Raw genomic sequence first — 17,794 nt, forward strand, 5'->3', positions numbered from 1 at the left:
GAGAATGAGATAGAAATGACTTTGTGGAATCTAATCATATTCATTTACTAAAATTTATTTCAGATGCTCTGGTGTTAACCAGTGGGTCTCTTCAGTTTTTCCATTTAAAACGGTGACAGCACTATTTACCCATACACCACATATATCTCAATTTTTTTTTTTAAAAGACAAAATCTCACGTGTCCCAGGCTGATCTCAGCTCACTACGCAGCCAAGAATGACCTTGAACCCCTGATCCTGCCTCCATTTCTCCAGTGCTGGAATTCCAGGTGTGTCTCACCGTGGCTGGCTTCCATACATCTTTTGTATTTTTTTTAACATTCTTCCTTCTTTTCATTCTGCTGATTCTTTTATAAACAGGAACTGATTAAAGCACACCACCTTTATAGAACATGCAGGCAGTCCTTGTCAAATGTCAGCAACCTTTTCCTGCATGTGTCCTCAATATTTTAAGAGGGGAATGAGTCTACTGAGTTGGATATCAAAATCCAAAAGGAAATTAAAATACAATAAAAGTGTGTGTGTGTGTGTGTGTGTACATGCATGTGTGTATGCAGCAATCCTAGTTATGATAGAGGCTGGGTGCTTAAATCAGTTCATGATTGCCTACAATTAACATGGCCATAAGAATAGCTTGATACCATTAATGGGAAAGTTGCATCCTGGTATCACAGATATTCAGTGTGGTGTGTGAGACTTCCTATTCTGGGGGCTCTATGTGGAAGTCACAATGGGGCTGTCACACTGTGCAGTGTGATACCCTCCTGAGACCACAGCATCCCAGACACAGCTCCCATCATGCAACTGGAGCTACCTTCCAGTAGCTTGGGATCTGACATTTTACCAGCTGAAGATGGAAGGTAATTGGACACTTCACCTGTGTCTACTTTTATGTGAAATGCTATATCCCATTACGAAATCTAACTTTAAATTGTTATACAGATGTGTTGACTCACAAGTACCACATGAAAGAGGCACGAGCTTTAGCAGTAAGTGTACCAACACTTAAGAGGCCCTCCTGAGATATCCAAGTAGCTTTCTGCCTGATTTGACAAAAGCCGGAGCAGTGTCTGCCCTTGAGGTGTGCTTCCATTTTTCTGCCTAGGAATGTTGTCTGGCTTGTACTGTCAGCAGATCACAACTGCTGTGAGGCAGGGTGACACCTTCTTCCTTTCACACAGTCCTGAGATAACCTGTTGGGGAGTTCACTTTGCCCAGAACTGTGTGGGTGCTGAAGATGCAGGAAACAACATCTTCTGGTTCTTTTAGAACATACAACCCACTATGGGCAGAGTCATCAACTGGCTTGGCGAAGCCAGTAGTTCCTTTCCTTTTATTTTGGGGCAGGCCGTGTATGTACTGACTTGTGCATGTGCCTGTGCCTCTGTGTGTGTGTGTGTGTGTGTGTGTGTGTGTGTCTGTGTGTACACCTGGAGTTCACTGATTGGTGGCTCTAGGAATCTGTCTATCTCTATGTTCCCAGTCACCGGCACTGGGGTTACAAGCAAATGTTACCACTCTCAGCTTTTACATGGGTGCAGGGAGCCTGATTACAGGGGTGTAGGGAGCCTGATTACAGGGGTACATGGGATCTGATTACAGGGGTGCAGGGAATCTGTTTACAGGGGTGCAGGGGATCTGTTTACAGGGGTGCAGGAGATCTGTTTACAGGGGTGCAGGAGATCTGATTACAGGGGTTCAGGGGATCTGAAGTCAGTCCCTCAAGCTTGGGCATAAAATGTTTTACTTATTGAGCTCTCCCCTCTGCAAACTTTGATTATTTTTAAGTTTTTCATATGTTAATGAGTTTTTCATGTTAGCAATTTGCATTTCTCTCTTCAGCTGTCCAGCCACGTCCTTTGTCCTTGCTTTTGTATGGAATTGGAGGACTCTCTGAATATTCCAGATTGACCTGGCTTGCTAATTCTCTGCACGTGGTCTATCATTTGTTTCATTTGACTTACACCATTTTTCAATTTCTAGAGATATGAAAATCTTATTTAGTCAGCTGTCATTTTCCTTAACAGTTACAAAAAAATGAATCGATCTCTTCTGGGCCTCATACTTGCCTTTGAAACTTCTAAGGCGTAACCAAGTTTTCTAGAAAAACAAAATCAATACAAAGAAATTTGCCCTTAACGCAGCTTTCAGAGTTTGCATTTTGTGGTTGTCAGGGGGATTTCTCATTGTGTTACATTTTTTAAAATTATAATTTTTTTTTTGTTCCACATAGAAAGTTTGTGGAATACTGACAAGCAACAGACAAAAGTGCCTGAAATAAAAACAAACAAATCATTAACCAAAACAACCAGTCAACCAACCAACCAACTAACCAACCAACTAACCAACCAACCAACTAACCAACCAACCAACCAACCAACCAACTAACCAACCAACCAACTAACCAACCAACCAACTAACCAACCAACCAACTAACCAACCAACTAACCAACCAAGCTGTTACAGGGTGGCACACACCTTTGATCCCAGTACTTTAGAGGCAGAGGCAGGAGCATCACTGTAAACCCAAGGCCAATGTGTATGTGTGTGTGTGTGTGTGTGTGTGTAGGGAGAAAGAGAGAGAGAGAGAGCGACAGAGAGGCACACTTGTACACACACATACACACACAAGGGGGGAAGAGAGGGAGAATGCTACAGGCCAGCCAGGGCTACAGAGTGAGACCCAGTCTAAAAACCAAAATGGCCAACAAAACAGAACAAAGCATTCCTGAAATTCCTTCTCCAGGCATAAGGAGTTTCAGCCATTTTGAGTACCGATGGAGGTTAACAAGTTTTATCCCCAACTGAAGTTGTCTCACCATGTCTGCTGTGATCTCAGGACATACTCCAAGGTGGGGACAGTCAAGACAAGGCTCCTTCATTTCACTTTTGTCGTCCCCCCTTTCTCTCTGGGGTAAGGCATTGCTATGGCTTGCCTGGTCCTTATTGTGGCAGCTGGTTGGTGTGGGTCCATTGATCAGGTCATAGAAGTGAGGCACTGCTATAGTTTAGCAAGACTAGCACATGATAGTGATGGCTAGTAGGTGGAGGGAGTCTTTGCTTCAGGTCTGTTGCAGTCCACATGCCTGCTCTTCCCATGCGTCTTCCCAGGTAAGGTGTTCCTCAGCTAGACTAGTCTTTGACTGGGATATTTCAAAGTAAAACGTGGTTCATAGGATTCGTTTGCACTTACCAAGGCAGTTGCTGGAACTCTGATTTTGAGTTTGCTGTTCAAGCTCAGATAGTATTCACATGCCCCCCCCCCACTGTTCTTTATATTCATTTCTCTCTCTCAAGAATGTTATAAGGATAGTGGCTTAGAGTAGGGAGGAGCCTGTAGCTACTGCCTCCTGCTAGCATTTGAGACCTGACAGCAATCTGCTTTTTATTTCACCGAACAGTACAAAATACACCTGCCCTTAAATCAATGTACTGTATCTTGCATGGATGATATTTAGTGACTACATCTTTATCTGTGTGTATGTGCATACAAGCATGTGCCCGTGTGTGTCCAAATATGTTTATCCATATAAATCACATAATCATCTATTGTTTTATACCTAATTCATCTGGGGCTGGGGCTGGGGCTGGGGCTGGGGCTGGGGCTGGGGCTGGGGCTGGGGCTGGGGCTGGGGCTGGGGCTGGGGCTGGGGCTGGGGCTGGGGCTGGGGAGGAGATCTTGTGCAGCACATACAACAGGCAGGTCCCACACTCAGCACCCCAGAGGGAGAGAGCTTCAGGGTTTGCCTTAGTTACTTGTCTTGTTACTGTAACAAAATGCTCTAGGCAAGCGACTTCTGAAAGGGCAGTTTTATTTAGGCTCACAGTTTGAAGGCACAGTCCATCACAGCAGGGAAGGCATGGTGGCAGGAGAACAAGGTGGCTGGTAACGTTGTATCCATAGTCAGGAAACAGAGAGAGACTTGAATGCTGCTGGTTCCTCCCTTTTGTGCAGTCCAGGCTTCGAGCACACAGATCGGTACCACCCACTTTTAGAGTATGTCTTCCCACCTCAGTGAACATCTCTCTGGAAACTCCCTCACAGGCATGCCCAGAGGCTTGTCTCCAGGTGACGGTCATTACTGTGAATGCCAGCAGAGTCCTTCGATGAGGACCGGGTCACAGAATCACCACTTCAGGAGACCTGGCCTCTTTTTAAACTGGATCAGTTCTAAAGGCTTCTGTGGACCTTTGTGGTTTTTGACACTTTGGATGGTCGTGTGTGGTGAACCGAGAGCTCCTGCTGAAGTGCATCCAGGCCGTGCATCCTTGGACCAGCATTGATCGGGCTCTCTGACTCTGCCATCATCACCCTGCTGTCTCCTTGCCACTGGGGCCTCCTGCCATCACATGGTTGAAGTGGCCTGCTCCAGGCTTCCCCCTTCCCCTTCGTCATTACAGCCCAGAAGATGATTTGTAGCCATGCAAACATCTCATCCTTAAACAACTTTTACTTCACTTCTCTACCTGCTTTGATTGACAGGTTCCTGACCATTTGCTATTATTAATGACTTTGATTTTCAAATGCTCTCTAACGTGGCCAGCAGGTGTCCCTTCAAGCCAATTTCTAAGTTTTTTTCTGACCTATCGCCATCACTCCCTAGATATTTCCTTATTTTCAGCTCTAAGATGTTTCTGTCTTGTCTTGCCCCCTCAGCCCCAGCCTCGGGATTACCTGTTTCTTCCTGAAGCTCTGTTCCATCTAGTGGAAAATGCTATTCAGAAACTAAGACCTGGAGCTAGTTATACTCCCTGCTCCCAGAGATGCTGTTCGTGACCTCTTGCTGGCAGAGCTGGGGAATCTAAGCATGTGTGTACACACATGTTTCTATACGGATACATATTCTCTCACATTGCAAAGCGTGATCTCAGAGTAATTGTAACAGTTTGGGTTCAACATCAATGGTTACATTCTGACCTTTGTTCTTCCTGTGTGTTTGCGGCAGGCTTCCTCTAGTCTGAGAAGCCAGTCTTCTTAGTGTCCTTTTCTTAGCTGATGAGTGACAGAATGGAAGCAAATTCCTGTTTTATTGTTGCCCTTCCTCTTTTACCATGGACTCTGACTGGGCTGTCTGGACCCATTCTCTGTGTGGATGTCCTTCTCATTCCTCTTGGGCTTCACACCTGACGGAGGTGCCTCCTCATCTGTCCCAGAGTCTGACACCATGTGCCAATTCCCTCCCCTTCAGACGCCCACTCATCTATCACCAAGGGTGTCAACTATCTCTGTCAGGCAGCCCCTCAGCATGCCCGCGCTCCATCACCTTGGCGGATGCCACAGTCGCTCTCTTTCCCTCTCACGCTGGCAGGTGTAGATGCCTGGTCTTGGTTGTCCTGCTCACTAAGTGTCTCACGTCGTATTTGAAGGTGGTGTTATTGAGACTCTTGAAATGGAGGCAGCCCCTTCCCCACAGCCCTGCTCACTCGTATGCTGCTTCAGGGACGTTTCCTCGGCTACTCAAATCCACTTTCTCCTTTTGAGAACATGTCACAGAGCCATTTCATACGTCTCTCTGCAGCATCTTTCCTTCCTGCCTATTGGTGCTTACAGGAAAACAAAGCTACCAGGATCGCTGCTTGGTGATGGGAAGGCGAAACACTATTCCCCGACCCCTTCTCTCACTGTTCTCCAGCTTCCATCCCAAAGCACCAGTTCTCCACAGTGGCTCTAGCGGAAGTAGAGCCCCTCCTCTGCCCCACCAGCCACTGAGCCCCTCCCTCGCCTCTTACCCAGCCCATGCTATTCACCATAGGGGTTTTTACTGATCCACAAGTCCGCTACTGTGTTCTCTCCCTGGAGAAAGCAAAGTCTCTGGGTGCGGCTGGCATTTTGCCGGGCAGCATACATGAACAGTCAATGGAGATGTGAAAGGAGGCTCACCCGCCACATGAAAAGTGGGATGTCTTTGATGATTCCACCTGATTGGTAAACACGGTAAGAACTCAGTGTTTGTGAGGCCACTGGACAGGAAGGTGTGTCCTCTGTTGCTGAGAAGTGACACTTCCTTGTAATCACAAGGTAAGATACATTTACATTCCCTAGCAACCCTGACCACAAACGCTTGTAACCTTATCATTCTGGGAAGTGGGTGGGGCTTGTTTGTAATGGGGAATAGGCACAGTGTTATTGACTGAAGTAAAGTCAGTTGGTGCTTGTACTGGCTAATTTTGTGTCAACTTGACACAGCTGGAGTTATCACAGAGAAAGGAGCTTCAGTTGAGGAAATGCCTCCATGAGATCCAACTGTAAGGCATTTTCTCAATTAGTGATCAAGGGGGAAAGGCCCCTTGTGGGTGGGACCATCTCTGGGCTTGTAGTCTTGGTTCTATAAGAGAGCAGGCTGAGCAAGCCATGTGAAGCAAGCCAGTAAAGAACATCTCTCCATGGCCTCTGCTCAGCTCCTGCTTCCTGACCTGCTTGAGTTCCAGTCCTGACTTCCTTTGGTGATGAACAGCAGTGTGGAAGAGTAAGCTGAATAAACCCTTTCCTCCCCAACTTGCTTCTGGGTCATCATGTTTGTGCAGGAATAGGAACCCTGACTAAGACAGTGCTCATTAACAAGAGACTAGGTAAAGGACTCCACTTTTAGGCAGTGGAATATTAGGCAACATGAAAAATGAACCAAGCATAGTCATATGCATCCATGTGAATTTTAAAAATCAAACAAGTACCACAGGATTTGCCTGGCGCCTTGGGGATGTCACATGAGGCTGTCACTATCTAGATGCTCACAGTGATAGTGATGGTGCCATTTAGTGGCCCCGGGTTCTTTGCTGGGGCCAGGCACTTCCTTGCATGGTTGTGGGGACGCCTGTGCAGGAGCCACTGCTAATCCTCTTTTGTGGATACTGAAAGCAGACATCGCAAAATCCTAGAAAGAAGAAAAGGTACCCAGGGTCCTGTGGCTCCTATGGGGCAGAGCCAGGGTGTGAACCCAGGCAGCGCTTCCTTCCAGAGTCCATGCTGTGTTGCTCTAGGGGATGGTCACACAACGTTGAAAAGAAATTGAAAGCCTGGGTCTCTCTCCTTGCTTGGGGGAGAGGCATTGACTGTACCCTCCTCCGTGTATGTGTGTGTGTGTGTGTGTGTGTGTGTGTGTGTGTGCCTGCCTGCCTGTCTGTCTGTCTGTGTATGTACACACACTCGGGCGTGTCATGATGCACCGAGTCTGAGGTCTAAGGACAACTTTCCGGAACTGGTCCTTGCCTTTCCCCCTTGTATGTGAGGCAGGGTCTCTCTTGTGTTTGCTAACACATTAATCAGGCTGGCCTGTTTGTGAGCTTCCACTTCCCCCTAGGAATGCTGGGATTGCAGATGTGCCCCCTAGGAATGCTGGGATTGCAGATGTGCACCATCACACCTGGCTTTTTCCATAGTTTGCAAAGTCAAAGTTATTGATAACGTGGAGATGACGACAGTAATCACCTCACAGGAGTCTCAGAGATCACCAACCCCCAGGTGAGGAGATAGAGGTCACCGTCAGGGAGAGGTCACAGAAGGTCACACACACCTGACTGGAGGTAGAGCTAGAAAGATTTCAAATACACACTGCTTTGGGAATGTGACTGTCATTCCATAGAGGTTCACATGCCCACAGAAATGGTTTTATAACTCTTCTCTGTTATGTCTGTTAATAATAAGACTGAGAAACATTCAGGCCCCCCAGTGAACTTCAGACTAGAAGAAAATAGGCAGCTGGCAAGGCAACCACATCTGGACTGTTTATGCTTGTCCAGGACGAAACCACTCTGCCTGCCCCTGTGCCACCAAGCAAAGGGCTCAACAGAGCCCCAAGAGCCCTGTGGGAAAACTGCCTTACAGAAGTGAGGGATGAGTAGGGAATATGGGGGGAACAGAAAGGTCAGCTGTGAGTCACCCCAGATGGCCTCTGGTGCTTCTGTATCCCAGTAAGATGAGGAAATCAATGTAGTAACAGAGCCCTGGGGTTGGCAGAGCCGGCTATAGGCTGGAAACATTGTAGCTCAGAGAGACCACCTGACTCACTAAAAGCCACCCAGCTAGCAAACACAGCCTTGAATGGAAAGCCTGGCGTGCCACACCTGACCGAGCCCTCCTACTGACCTGAGAAGGCAATGGCGAAGATCCCACCTGTGGCTGTGTCCCGGTGGAACTTGAGCAGGACCTGGTTGGAGGAGCTGTGTGCTATTTTCTTGGACAAACTCCGGGTGAAGACCCCAAGCTGCAGAGATGTCTGCTGTGGCCCATCCCTGCGCACAGGAAAGAAAAGTCCCCCATGCCATCGGCTGCCTTGAATGTCTGCTGTTCCTGGAGTCATCGGTGGCCCTGAGAGGGACCTGTAGTGGGTGGCTGTGACTCTAGGAATCTCTCTAACACCTCTCTGTGAAGTCTTCCAATAGAGTTGAGGGGAACCCTTATTCATTTGATTCTTCCCTAGACCTACCCCCACCCCCTGTTGGGTGGGCTTCTGGGTCAACAGAGGCCTCATGGGGCGGGGCTGCTGGTATCACCACAGACCACCTTTGTTAAGAGAACTGTGGTAGAACTCTTTTGCTGCTTTCTGCAAGCGCCTTGCTACCCAAGCAAAGACAATACCCATGCTACAGTTTGGGGCAAATGACCTCTTGCCTGGAACCTTACCCAATGCCTTCTTTCTGTTCCTAGCTATAGTTTGCAAATTACTCAGAGTTTTGAGAAATATTCCTCTACCCCCTGATGATTCCTGGAATGCCATTAACTTCCAAACAAAAGAGTTTTTTTTTTTTTTAAAAGTTACATATCTTTGTCCATAGATTCAGTCATCTGGGGAAAATTGTCTAGGAAACTGCCCTTATCAGGCCACTGTCTATAGAGCTCTGTAACTAAGCGTTGGTTGCTCAATTCAGTAACCATTAGAGGTACATGGCTGCTTACATTTAAATTCATTAAGATTAAACACAATTTAAAAACTGGTCTGGTGGCTGCCATGTTGGACGGCATGGACGTAAAACACCACCGTTGGTTCAGAATGCTCTGTGAGGCAGCACTGGCTCAACACATGATGACAAGAGGAACTTTACACAATGTCATGCCAAGCCTTTCCCCTTCTTAGTCTGGACAGCTTAGTTAGGTGTAAGTGGAATACAGAGTAAGCCTGCATAACTACACCATTCACTGGCTTCACTGGCTGCGGAAAGGGCCCCAGGCTGGGGGCTGCTGACCTTTCAATCCTCTCCCATCACGCATCTGATCTTACCAGACAGTGATGTAGTCTCCGAAGGGCTCTATCTGGAGCAGGCTGAGGTTGAGATGAACGCCATGACCAATGGGGACAGTGATCTGCCAGACACAGTCCTGGGAGCTGGAGTAGGGACTGGGGTATCCAGGAGAATACACGGTGCCATTAAAAGAGGTGATGTTCCCACCACAGGGGACTGCCAGGGAGGAAATGCAAACAGAAGAGTAATTGAGAGTCTTCCTCACCCAGCTGAGAACCCAGATGTCTTCCCTGTAAATCCTCAGTTCTCAGTATTATTTTGCCAGGAGGTTGGTAGAGGGGGAAGAAGATACAGGGCTGTGTGGTTGTGCCTGGCCATCACCAACATTACTCCCGGACTGCCTATCAATCATCTCTTCAGGAGCTTCTGCGGTCACTCCACCTTGGCCTCCTCTTTCTCACAGAACAGGCCTGTAGAGAAGGGGTTACCCTTGAGAGCTCTTCTGATCCCTGTCCTAGGTATGGGGAGGAACCAGTGTTAGTATTGGGGCTGCAATGCTTTTGCTGGGAGGAGCTGGTGGATTATGAAAACCTCTTTCCTCTCTGACTTGTCCTTTCTAGAGTGGCACTTCCGATCTAGTATTTTTTTAAAATTAAATTTAGCATTTACTTCTTTATTTTTGTGGGTGTGTACACACGAGGATGTGACATGCATATATGCATGTGTGTGTGTGTGCACGCGCAGGTGTATACTGAGCACTGAGGTTGACATCTGAATCTCCATCAATCACATTCCATCTTGTTCTATGAGGCAGTGTCTCTTAATTGAATCCAGAGCTTGTCAGCATGGCTAGACAGCTTGCTTCAGGGGATCCTGTTTCCCCTTTCTGAGGGCTGGAATTACAGTTGGGTCTCCACAACCACCCAGCATTTACGTGGGCTCTGGGAGTCTGAACTCGAGTCCTCATACTTGCATAGCAAGTGTTTTATATGGGTTTTGGATTTTTTTTTTCAGTGAGGCTAAGGTTGGGTTCAAATCATTGGCTATGCCACATACCAGTCACATGACCATAGACATGTAGTTCACTCTCTCTGAGTCTGTTTCCTTGGGAGTGAAATAGACTACGAATACCCCTCATGAGAAGGTGGGAACAATTAGCTAAAATGATGTATGAGAAGTGGTCAGGGCTGGAATGAAGCTCAGGGATGGAGAGCTTGATGAGCATCCATGAGGCCTTGGGTTTGAATCTCCATAATCAGTCAGTCAATCAATCAATCAACCAATCAACAAACAAAATGTTTGACTGTAGGGAGTGGGTCTGATGCTAAGGTCCTGCTCCCCAGTTGGTTCTTGATCTATCAGTAAAGATGCCAGGGGCCAATTGCTGGGCAGAAAGAAAAAGGCGGGACCTTCGGGTTCCCAGAGGGGAGGGGAGGAGATGCAGAGGAGGAGTTTTTCACCATGCTTTGGAGGGACAAAAGGTGACCAGCCATGTGAGATCTGGGGCAGAGCAGCCATAGGCTGCTTCTCCAGGCGGGAGGTTAGGGTGTTGAGCTGGGTAACTGAACAACTAAAGTTGAGGACAGATTTAGGGTGCTGAGCTAAGGGTATTGGGAAGAGAATGCTAGCCTCAGAGATTAGCACTGCCAGCAATTGAGCCAATAAGTCAGGTTGAAATTGAGCAACGTGTGTGTGTGTGTGTGTGTGTGTCTGTGTGTGTGTGTGTGTGTGTGTGTGTGTGTGTGTCTGTGTGTCTGTGTCTGTGTCTGTGTCTGTGTTTTTCATCCGCATATCCAAGGGAATCTGGGTGGGGGCTGGTACCGTGGCTGTTCCCAGATCTTAAGGAAGGGTAGCAGAAGCTACACTCAACATTTGGCTCAGTTTCTTGCCCGCAGACACAGCCCTTGCTTTAGGTGTCTTTCTCTATAGACCGCTACTGCGGTGCATTCACTGCCTCTGTGAGAAGCCATCTGTGGAACCCTCTGGTTCTCAGGAAATGTCCTGCTTTACTGAGGGAGAAAGTGAAACTCAGTCTACAGAGATAGAACTGACAGCTGACCCCCGAGCTGAAGCACTTTCTCCTGGGTGACTGTCCCTGCAGAGCCTGCCCATCTCAAGACTGATTCTAGCATCTCCTCCAAGAAAATTCTAGGCTGTCAGAGTAAGACAGGAAGGAAAGTGGAAGTGGGGTGTCTCTATAGGGAAAGGGAGCCACACAGCCTCTTGGTCATCTTCACTTTGGTTCTGCTTAAGGAAGAAGGCCCAAGAATGCTCCATTTCCAGAGACATGAGATTGCCAGCTCAGCTCTCATCAAACACAGGTAGGAAGAAGGGGACTAATGAGGCAGGTGAGGAGGAACCACAGTTCTTAGGAAAAGGCATCATTCCCTTCCCTTTGGGGAAGTGCCACGATCGACTCTCTTTGCCACTCAGCCTCATTGTGGTACCTTCCCATCTACTTGGGGACCATTAGCCCATCAGGGTGGATCTTCCTATGGGCCTGATATATCAATCTCTTGGCTATAGCACACATCTCCAGGCCCTTCCTAGTACGTTCTCAGAGCTCTGTCACATGGACTCTCTTCCTGGCTGGGTGGCTCCTACCTCCATGGAAACAAAATGGACAAGGCTAGATTGGACCTCCACCTTTGGAGATCCCATGGAGTAGCAGGGAATAATAGGATGCTGTGTTTCTATGACTACCCCAGGAAGGACCATCAGGGCAAGAGTCATACCTTCACACCTGGGTAGGGGGTGGTCCCAGTTCCGATTGGTGCCATGCTGACAGGTGAGGACAGGCTGGCCAGTCAGTTGATATCCTGGAAGGCACTCGAAGGTCACTGATTGTCCAACATTATAGCCAGCTCCCCTCACGATGCCATTGGCAAAAGGCTCTGGGTCTGGGCACTCTTGGAGTTCGTAGGCTAGAAAAGATTAGGAGAAACGTCACTTTATTCTTTCTGGGGACTTAACTGGTTGTCAGCTTTAGATGCATTCCTTAAATTTCTCTATGCTTCCTCTTTTTCTTGCATTGAGTGCAATGACATCTGTGGAGCCCTTGGTACAATCCTGGCACATGGGAAGAGCCCCTTAGGTGTTACTGACTGTTCATGCTTCCACTGGAAAAAGAGGCTCAAGGACTGTACTGGATAGTTTTGTGTCAACTTGACACAGCTGGAGTTATCACAGAGAGAGGAGCATCAGTTGGGAAAATGCCTCCATGAGATCCAGCTATAAGGCATTTTCTCAGTTAATGATCAAGACCCCTTGTGGGTTGGTAGTCACAATCTCTGGGCTGGTAGTCTTGAGTTCTATAAGAGAGCAGGCTGAGCAAGCCAGAGGAGCCAAGCCAGTAAAGAACATCCCTCCATGGCCTCTGCATCAGCTCCTGCTTTCTGACCTGCTTGAGTTCCAGTCCTGCATCCTTTGGTGATCAACAGCAGTATGGATATGTAAGCCGAATAAACCCTTTCCTCCCCAACTGCTTCTTGGTCATGATGTTTGTGCAGGAATAGAAACCCTGACTAAGACAAGGACCATATTGATGACAGAACTGCTGTTCACTGAACATCTTCTCAGGGTCACACATTGGTCTAGGTATCCTTATGTTGTTTATCTCGAGGCCACAAACACAGAAGCACTGAGGCAAGGGCGGGGGGCTTTCCAGCTCTGCTAAGTTAGAACCTCTGAAAACATTTTGGGGGAATAAGTCAAATTGCAGGCAAGATGGGAGCTTTTGTGGGGTTGGAGTAGAAAAGCTGCCCTCACAAGACCCCCTCCTGGCAATGGCTGAGGCCTGTCCAATAGGCAGAGGCAGCTGGGGCACTGGCTGAGCGTGTATCAGAGAGCAAAGCCTCTGGCTAATTGGGTACACTGGATGAAGAATACTCTTTGTGGCAGTAATTGGGAGCTCTCTGCACAGGGAACTGGCAGAAGGAGGAGATGGGCTATTTCCACAGCAGACACACTCAGTGGGAACAGCTGGGGATGAATGATGCTCTGCGGAAGTGGATGAGTTAGCATAAGTAATAAGAATAACCATGACCTCGAGGCTAACGGCTCCGCCATGCCCACTCTGCAGTGGTGGCTGGGCTCCATGTCTCCATTTGACATTGCAAAGGACCGTCTCGGTGGGAGGATTAGGCACATTTCACTAGATGTTCCTGGGAGGGAAGCTTGGGAAGAAGTTCAGTTGGTTTGCTTTGCAAGCAGGGGGACCTGACTTTGATACCCAGGTCCCACGTGGGCTTCCCTCCCTCCCTATTTCATTTCCTCCCCTCCCCCCTTTTTTGGGGGGCCAGGAATGGTAGTTGCAGTGTGCATTAATGATCCCGGTACTGAGGAGGCATAGACAGGCAGACCCCTGGAGCTTGTTAGTCGCCAAGCCTCTTTGATGAGATCCAAGCTCTGAGAGAGCTGGCCTCAAAAAAGGGTGCATAGCACCTGATGCATGAGGGACAAAGGAGGTGGTCTTCTGGCACACACACATGCACACATAGATACATGTACACCTGCACATGCATATACATGTGCATGTGCATATGTACACACACACACACACACACAGAAAGGAGAAATCACTGAGGTGACTGCATGTATCAAAGAACTGAGCAGACACCATGGGCATAGGTGGGCCAGAATGGAGCCATTTTGGGTGTTTTGCCCATAAAGTCTAAGAGGAGGCAGGACCCTAATTGCTCCAGTATGCTGCACTGGGAGCCTTGGTTGGAGCTCTGTGGACTCCAACCACAGTCAGACAGCAAGGAGACTGAAGAGAGCAGCCACAAAGTCAAAAGCCAGAGTAGCTTTGATGAGAGCGGTGTCACTTGAGGAAGTAGCTTTTCCAAAAGGGAGAAACTTCAAGGAGGGTCACCTGATTCCTTTCACTCCAAGACAGATCTCAGAGCCCTTCAGAGGGAGAGGTAGGTCCCGAGGAGAGGAATTATTCTGTTTCTTTTTTTTTTTATTACGTATTTTCCTCATTTACATTTCCAATGCTAGCCCAAAAGTCCCCCATGCTCTTCCCCCCACTCCCCTACTCACCCACTCCCACTTTTTGGCCCTGGCATTCCCCTGTATTGGGGCATATAAAGTTTGTGTGTCCAATGGGCCTCTCTTCCCAGTGATGGCCGACTAGGCCATCTTTTAATACATATGCAGCTAGAGTCAAGAGCTCCGGGGTACTGGTTAGTTCATAATGTTGTTGCACCTACAGGGTTGCAGATCTCTTTAGCTCCTTGGATACTTTCTCTAGCTCCTCCATTGGGGACCCTGTGATCTATCCAATAGCTGACTGTGAGCATCCACTTATGTGTTTGCTAGGCCCCAGCCTAGTCTCACAAGAGACAGATATATCAGGGTCCTTTCAGCAAATGCTTGCTAGTGTATGCAATGGTGTCATCGTTTGGAGGCTAATTATGAGATGGATCCCTGGATATGGCAGTCTCTAGATGGTCCATCCTTTTGTCTCAGCTCCTAACTTTGTCTCTGTAACTCCTTCCATGGGTGATTGTTTCCAATTCTAAGAAGGGGCAAGGTGTCCACACTTTGGTCTTTGTTCTTCTTCAGTTTCATGTGTTTTGCAAATTGTATCTTATATCTCAGGTATACTAAGTTTCAGGGAAAGGGGCTAGCCTTCCAAAAGGGGAGGTCACCGTGCAGACACGTGCACCCAGAAAAACTGCTATCATTTCAAATCTGAATTTGGACAGCTCCTAACATTTTGGAGCAGTTGTACATTTTAGTCATCATACTATGAACATGATTCTTCAGAGATTTTCTTTGTATGTGTGTGTTTGTGTGTGTGTGTGTATCTGTCTGTCTGTATAGTTGTCTTAGTTAGGATTTTACTGCTGTGAACAAACACCATGACCAAGGCAACTATTGTAAGGACAACATTTAATTGGGGCTGGCTTACAGGTTCAGAGGTTCAGTCCAGTATCATCAAGGCAGAAACATGGAAGCATCCAAGCAGGCACAGTGCAGGAGGAACTGAGAGTTCTACATCTTCATCTGAAGGCTGCTAGCAGAATACTGGCTTTCAGGCAGCTGGGATAAGTGTCCTATATCCAGCAACCACAGTGACACACCTACTCCAACAGGGCCATACCTTCTAAAAGTGCCACTCCCTGGGCAAGCATATGCAAACCATCACACTAGTATATGTATGTGTTCTCCATGTGTGCATGCACATGCATGAGTGTGTGTGTGTGTGTGTGTGTGTGTGTGTGTGTGAATGTGTGTGTAGGGCAAAGGTTAATTCAGGTGTCTTCCCTGATCACTCTTCACCATGTTTTGAGCCTGGAACAACAGTTGAATGAATTGGTTGGCTACTGAGCTCCTGAGACCCTCCTACCCCCTCCCCCAGGGTTATAGATACAGGCCTCAGGCTTCTGTGGCAGGAATTTTACCTATGAAGCCATGGGATAAGTTAAGCATAAGCTACCATTTTTATGCTTTTCTGGAAATATCTGCCTGAGGAAAGACACAGAAGCAACAGCCTAGGGATGCTGGACTGTCCATTTGGGGAAATTTTGGGAGAAAGAGCTAGATTGTTTCAAGGAAATTTGAAGGGACAAATAGGCCACGGCCCATAGAAACAGCCTCTGTGGGGACAGATGGCTCTTCTGCAAAATTGGGGACCCAAAGAACCCATTCTCTTTGGAGGGGAAGCATGGGGAAGAGGGCTAAGAGCTCCGAATCTGTTTATACTCAACAACTGTGGAGAATGCACACCAGTTTGTTAGAGAGAATAATTTGCATCTATCACAAATTAGAGACCTTGGTTGAAGCAGCTGGGCCTCTGGCACTAGAGACACCCTAGGCCGAGGAGTTGGGACCATCACCACAAGAAAGCTTAATGAAAGCTGAGCTCCAGTCCAAGGAGCAGGTGGCCTCGCGCTGAGTGGCACACGGCTAGGCTTCTGATTCAAAGGAGCTTCAGGCAGATCCTGATCCCAGAAGGAAAGGCCACCATTATGTTGTCTTGGACTCCTCGGAGTGACAGCTGGGCCACCTCAGGTAGGCAGGCGCAACAGGATTCCTTCTCAAAGAAAGGAAAGGGCTGGGAGTGCCAGGAGGATGTTCTCTGATTCAGGGTATGGCAGCTGTGTGTGTGGGAGTGCTAGGTCTCTTCTGGGAATCCCAGAGCAAATGGTAGTTTTGAGTAATACCGTTTTACAAAGACAAATGGACTTGCCAGGCTGGCAGTGTGCAGGAGCCACCATCCTACTGCATGGGCTCAGTGTGTGGGCTGTGCCCGTGAAGGTGTGAGGTGAGCCTTGAGCCAACCTTGACCCAGCGGTTGCACTGTCAACGATTATGTTTATGAGAGCTGAGTGTCAGGGAGAGATTGCAGGTTGAGCTGCATGTTCACATGTTGACGTCTGAATGCCCAGAACGTCAGAAAGTGACCCTTATTTGAGTAGATGACCCCTGCTCATTCCACATAAACTAGAATGGCTGTAGGGAAGGGGGCGATCTGATTGGCTGGTGTCTTTATAAGAAGGGGGGAGCATGAGTGACCCCCATGCTACATCCCATAATGTGTCTACTCATTTACATTCCCACCAAGAGCATGGAAGATTCCTTCTGTCCCCTGTCCTTGCCAGCACACAATTAGAGGGTATTCTGAGTGCTAGGCACGTCAGCTAGAGTGTAAATGTTTAGGTTGATAAGAATACAAGCCACCTTGATTTGATCAAGCACGATATTCCTGTCTAGAAACATCACATTGCATGGTACTCTTTCTTTACTAAAAATATATGTGGGCAAATACTTTTTATTTACATTATTTACATTTTCTTCCCAGATGCACACACACACACACACACACACACACACACACTCACTAAATGAAGAAAAGAATAAAATTTAGGGGTTGTCTTTGGGAAATAATCCCATCCTGTGGCTATTTTTTTTCTTGTTTTTGCTCTTTAACAAGCTGAATGTGCTAATGAATTTTATCTGTATAACTACAAATTAACATTGGATATGGGGAATTGCAAGGCAGCACTGTTGGCTGTTACAGTGGATACACTGCTGGCTGGACAGAAGACGGCTCCTTCCTCTGTGTAGGGGAAGGGGCGGAATTAGGAGAGTAATTTGACTTCCATGACATGTGACATAGCCTGTGTGTGTCCACCCAGCCAATGCCTCACCCTGAAGCCTCATCCCCTAATGGGAGGATATTTGGAAGCTGGGCCTCTGGAGGTCTCCCCTGGAGAGCTGGGCTGGGTCTCTATAAAAGAAGCCTTACAGAGGTCTTTAAATCCATCTACCAGTAAGGACACAGAAAGAGGGTGCCACCATGAACCAGAGAGCATGCTCTCCCAGACATGGGATTGCCAGCACCTTGATCTTAGACTTTTCAGCCTCCAGAAGAGGGAGGAATGGGTTTCTGTTGTCTCTGAGCTGCCAGCTGCCAACATCTGTTACCAGAAGAGCTGGCTGGTGTCTCCTGCTCACTGAAACAGCTGTACAGCTGCAGGGTTTTAAAAAGAAATGTGTACCAGTATTAGCAATATATAAATATATATGGGTATCATATATTAGCATAATATATAATATATAGCTATAAATCTTATATGTTATAGATAACATATAGATAATACATGTT

At 47.5% G+C, this 17,794-nt stretch overlaps 1 protein-coding gene across 1 annotated transcript in view; it reads right to left on the minus strand.

Annotated features, from left to right (window-relative positions):
- Csmd2 (CUB and Sushi multiple domains 2) overlaps nucleotides 1-17,794 on the minus strand; it is a 574,744-nt gene that overhangs the window by 58,382 nt on the left and 498,568 nt on the right. The window contains exons 42-44 of the mRNA XM_029476560.1: nucleotides 11,913-12,101; nucleotides 9,216-9,393; nucleotides 8,084-8,229 (exon numbers count right to left, since the gene is read on the minus strand). Coding sequence (XP_029332420.1) covers nucleotides 8,084-8,229; nucleotides 9,216-9,393; nucleotides 11,913-12,101 — 513 coding nt within the window. The remainder of the gene's footprint in view (nucleotides 1-8,083; nucleotides 8,230-9,215; nucleotides 9,394-11,912; nucleotides 12,102-17,794) is intronic.

Source organism: Mus caroli, unplaced genomic scaffold (assembly GCF_978045245.1).
Source record: "Mus caroli unplaced genomic scaffold, Mus_caroli_1 scaffold_6, whole genome shotgun sequence".
Lineage (NCBI taxonomy): Eukaryota > Metazoa > Chordata > Mammalia > Rodentia > Muridae > Mus > Mus caroli.